This window comes from Episyrphus balteatus, chromosome 3, assembly GCF_945859705.1.
Source record: "Episyrphus balteatus chromosome 3, idEpiBalt1.1, whole genome shotgun sequence".
Lineage (NCBI taxonomy): Eukaryota > Metazoa > Arthropoda > Insecta > Diptera > Syrphidae > Episyrphus > Episyrphus balteatus.
Genome location: NC_079136.1, coordinates 86427658 through 86432126, shown reverse-complemented (window position 1 = coordinate 86432126; position 4469 = coordinate 86427658). Strand labels below are relative to the sequence as shown.

The window sequence follows — 4469 nt, the reverse complement described above, 5'->3', positions numbered from 1 at the left end:
CCAATACCAATAAAAATTTACTAAAAAAACTTGAAAACTTGGGAAAACTTGAGCAATAATATGGCTTTCGAGATATAAATAAAATCAAAAATTAATTTTTGGAGTTCATTTTATTCTTTGACATTTGGCTTTAATTTCATAAATTCATAAAATGATATATGTAAATTGGCCCACAAAAACTAAAACTGTGCTCTTACACATTAGATTAACTTTTGTTTTCAGATTCTTTGTATAGTTCTATTAACTTATATTTTATTTTTCGACCTGGACCTTGTTTTCTTGGGATAGGTTCTTAATTTCTTTCTCTGTCGGAAACTCTAACGTCCATATTATTCACATTTTTGCAAAACTTAAAAACTAGTTTTTAGTAAATCTAGTTTCCATTTAAAATAAGTTTTCATTAAAAAGTTCAACTGCTAGCTTTTTATTAAAACTCAATTTATTTTGAACTTTGTAAAATTAAATCAGAACTAGTTTATAAAATAAATCGTTATTATTCACATTAAATTTTAAATCTTGTTTTAACCTTGAAATTAAATTTTTAATATACTGGAAAATAAAACTAGATCTATCATTTTTTCTAAGAAATTCCAATGGAAAAAAGAGTACATATTCATAGCTATATTTTAAACCAAGGTCTAAGATAACGTTCACTGGAATCTGAGATGGAAGTTTTCTCTGAGAGGATGATCTTAAGAGTTTCACAAAGACTACATCGCGAAACCTTAATGATAAGAAGATAACTCCTTGCGAAAAAGTATGTAATGATTCGAATACTGAAGACATCCAATCAAACTCAGCAATATTTCAAAGTTGTGGGCATGGTTTAGATAAAACGTATGTTTTTAAGTCGATTATTAACAATCGATTTACAAATAACGACTCAAAACAATTTTTACAAAAAATTCTGAAAGACTCATGTCACAAACTCATGTCAAAGTATCGTGTCACAAGCTCATGCGAAAAATTCGTATCGAAAACTCGTAGCATTTACTCGTGTCACGCACTGAAGTCACAGACTCGTGTGAGGCACTCATGTCATAAGAAAAAAGACTCAAGTCACATTCTTATGTCACAGACTTCGCACTCATGTTATAAGCAAAGACCCGTGTCACAGATTCGTGTCACAAACTCGTGTCACGCACTAATGCCATAAGCAAAGATCCATATCACAGACTCGTACTTAGAATCGTGTCACACACTCGTGTCACGCCCTCATTTAATAAGCAAAGACCTGTGTCACAGCGTCGTGTCACAAATACGTGACACACACTCGTTTCAATCAGGCAATGAGCAAAGTTCCATGTCACAGACAAACTAATTTTACAGACTCTTGTCACCGACTCATGTTACGCGTCCACTTGCTTACGTGTGGGAGATTTGTGTCAGATATTTTTGTCTCAGACATAAGATGTATGTAAGATGTATAAGAAAACTTAAATTAGAGGCATGTGATTTACCAAATGAAAGAGCATTTGTCCTCTTTCAACTCATTTAAACAACCAAACATTTTTACCATGATTAATTCACGCACGCGACGAACAGTTGTCACACTATAAAAGGTACCAGCTAAAGTCACAGAAATTAAATTTATGGCTTCTTTGTTTAGTTTTTTTTTTTTTTTGTTTGTTTGTTTGTTTTAATTAAATTTAGCCCTGATTTTTCAATCGTCAGTTAGACTATCAGAAGAATAAAAACTGCCAAATGTCAATATAAAAAAAACTTTTATTCCTAGAAATAAGCTCTAACTGAGGTTTATCTGACTATTGAAAAATTGGCCCTTAATCAGCTAAATGTTTAATTTTGATTTATTGCAAATTAAAAAAATAATTTTGTTCTTTTTTTCACTAATTTATTCATAAACCAACCGGTTTCAATGGAAGCTTCATACCTACGTTTGCATATAAAAAAAAGTTGTTCTCAAATTCTTTAATTTTCATGTTTTCCCATTTTATTTGCTACTTTGCCATTGACCGCAGCAGTTTTTACCTAGATCAGAACTATTAAATTCCAGTTCATCTTGGAAAAATCGCTGCTTGAATGACTCATTCCAAAAGTATAAAATAAATAAACTCTCTACATCGCCCAACAATCGTGTTGAACATTCAAGCGAGACTTTAAGTCAATCGAAAATAATAATAACAATAATAATGTATCGGTTGGTGGTGTTGAATTTAGTTATACTTTTGGCAACAACGATAACAATATGTCAAGGAAAATTTCGTAAGGACATAATTTTTCTTTACTTTGTGATAACATTGAACTCGGATTAATAATTTTGATAATTCAAAATAATTTAGCAAAATCACCAAAACCATGTCCTTATGGCGATGAAGAGTGCATAAAGAAGATTGTTAACTTTTTGTTAAGTGAAAAAATAAATGGTATAAATTTCTTTTGCGTGGTCTTTTCTGTTACATGTAATTGATATATTGATTTATTAACTTTAAGGTTATGCCCCACTTAACGTTGTTAGCCTTAATCCGTTGAAAATTAATGAAATAAGTATTAACCAAGGTAAAGAAAGCCCTGTCAATATTGATTTGAGATTCCAAAACAGTGAACTAACTGGTATAAAAGATGCAAAAGTTCTTCACGTCAAGTAAGAAGCCGTTTTTGTAGTAACTTCAAATATTTTTTTAGAATTAAATTGTATATTTAATACATTTTTCAGAGGATTTGGTAAAGAAATTAATGGAGTTCATGAAATCACTCTTGGAACTGATTCAGTGACACTATTTGGTGATTATACCATTAAGGGAAAAGTTCTTATTCTACCAGTTAGTGGCAATGGAAAAAGTAACATTACAATGGGTGAGTTGCTTTATTTCTTTTTTTTTTACACACCATTCATTTACTAATTAATTTATGTTTTGCCATCAGATAATCTTCGACTTAAGGTGTCAATTTTAGCGGAATCTCTTGTCAAAGATGGCGAAACCTATATGAATGTTAAAAATGTCAAACTTCAAATTGAAACAAGTCGATTACATTTCGATTTTAGGAATTTATTCAATGGTGATAAGGTTTTGGGTGATAATATGAATTTATTTTTAAATGAAAATTGGAAAGAAATATTTGGAGAAGTGAGGAATTCAATAACAGCTGCGTTTGCCTCGATATTCCAAAGTGTGATAGCAAATGTTTTCTCAAAATATCCATACAGTAAGTTGTTTGCTACGGAATAAGGTTTTATTGTTCTCTACGGCTGAAATAAATTATGAAATATTATTATTTATGATAATTAATTTTTTTTTTATTTATTTAAAATTGCTGTTATTTGTGTAGTGTACTGAATATGAACCGAAATCCAAGTAACTATATTAAGGATATTAGAGCGTTTAAAAATAGGTACTATAGTTCCTATATGCTAAATCTTTTCGTGGCCTTGAAAAAAATCAATGTTAACACAAGGTATACTCGTTAGACTGGGCCAAAAAAATAAAATATTTTTTTTTTTGAAAGTTACTTCGAAAATCTTGTTCAGGATGATGAAAAAAAAATTTGGTGAAAATTTGAGCCGTTAAAAAAAATTTTAAGAGGTCTATCATCGGTGTTTTTTATTTTTATACATGATATGATGTTTTACAACAGAACTGCTAGACGATCAAAGTAAAAAAAATTTCTGTTCATTTTTTCTTATATAAAATTAAATTTCCTACAAAAAAGATCTAATTGAAAATTTTTGTCAGACGAGCCGTTTTCGAGTAATTAAGCTTTTTAAATCGAAGTGTTTTTTCAATTTGACTGTTTCACTTTGGAATTTTGTGATGAGCAAATAAGTGAATAGAAAAATAAAACCACGACAGATTCTTATAGGAAATTTAATTCTCTACAAAAAAGGTCTCAAAGTAATTTTCCCTAAATTGAGTTCTGAAGAAGTTATTCACGATTTAAATTGAGAAAAAAATTAAAAAATCAATTTTCAATTTCAAAATTTTCTAATTCACTGAAAATTCAATATTTTCAAATTAACAAGATGTTTTCTTGTAGGGACTTAAACGTTCTATAAAAAGTTCTTTGGCAGAAAATTAATTGCTTTAACCGTTAAGAAGATATTCGTATCAAAACCAATGCCCACTGATTTCAATAGTTTTCTTATGACAAGTATGCATTGCGATTTGAATACGATTATCTTTTAAACGGTTAAAGCAATTAATTTGCTGCCAAGGAACTTTTTATAGAACGTTTAAGTCCCTACAAGAAAACATCTTGTTAATTTGAAAATATTGAATTTTCAGTGAATTAGAAAATTTTGAAATTGAAAATTGATTTTTTAATTTTTTTCTCAATTTAAATTGTGAATAACTTCTTCAGAACTCAATTTAGGGAAAATTACTTTGAGACCTTTTTTGTAGAGAATTAAATTTTCTATAAGAATCTGTCGTGGTTTTATTTTTCTATTCACTTATTTGCTCATCACAAAATTCCAAAGTGAAACAGTCAAATTGAAAAAACACTTCGATTTA

At 29.2% G+C, this 4469-nt stretch overlaps 1 protein-coding gene across 1 annotated transcript; it reads left to right on the top strand.

The window, feature by feature from the left end:
• Positions 1-2078: 2078 nt before the first annotated feature.
• LOC129915343 (protein takeout-like) lies at positions 2079-3244 on the top strand. Its single transcript, XM_055994840.1, has 5 exons — positions 2079-2223; positions 2301-2384; positions 2452-2602; positions 2675-2814; positions 2884-3244. Exons 1-5 carry the CDS (start codon positions 2151-2153, stop codon positions 3186-3188), a joined length of 753 nt encoding a protein of 250 aa, XP_055850815.1. The 5' UTR covers positions 2079-2150; the 3' UTR covers positions 3189-3244.
• Positions 3245-4469: the final 1225 nt, after the last annotated feature.

Bases quoted from the DNA above. Each gene is read 5' to 3' on its own strand.
- LOC129915343 (XM_055994840.1), top strand. From the start codon at position 2,151: ATGTATCGGTTGGTGGTGTTGAATTTAGTTATACTTTTGGCAACAACG. The intron at 2,385-2,451 runs GTATAAATTTCT...ATTAACTTTAAG, and splicing joins GTTAAGTGAAAAAATAAATG to GTTATGCCCCACTTAACGTT. The intron at 2,603-2,674 runs GTAAGAAGCCGT...TACATTTTTCAG, and splicing joins GCAAAAGTTCTTCACGTCAA to AGGATTTGGTAAAGAAATTA.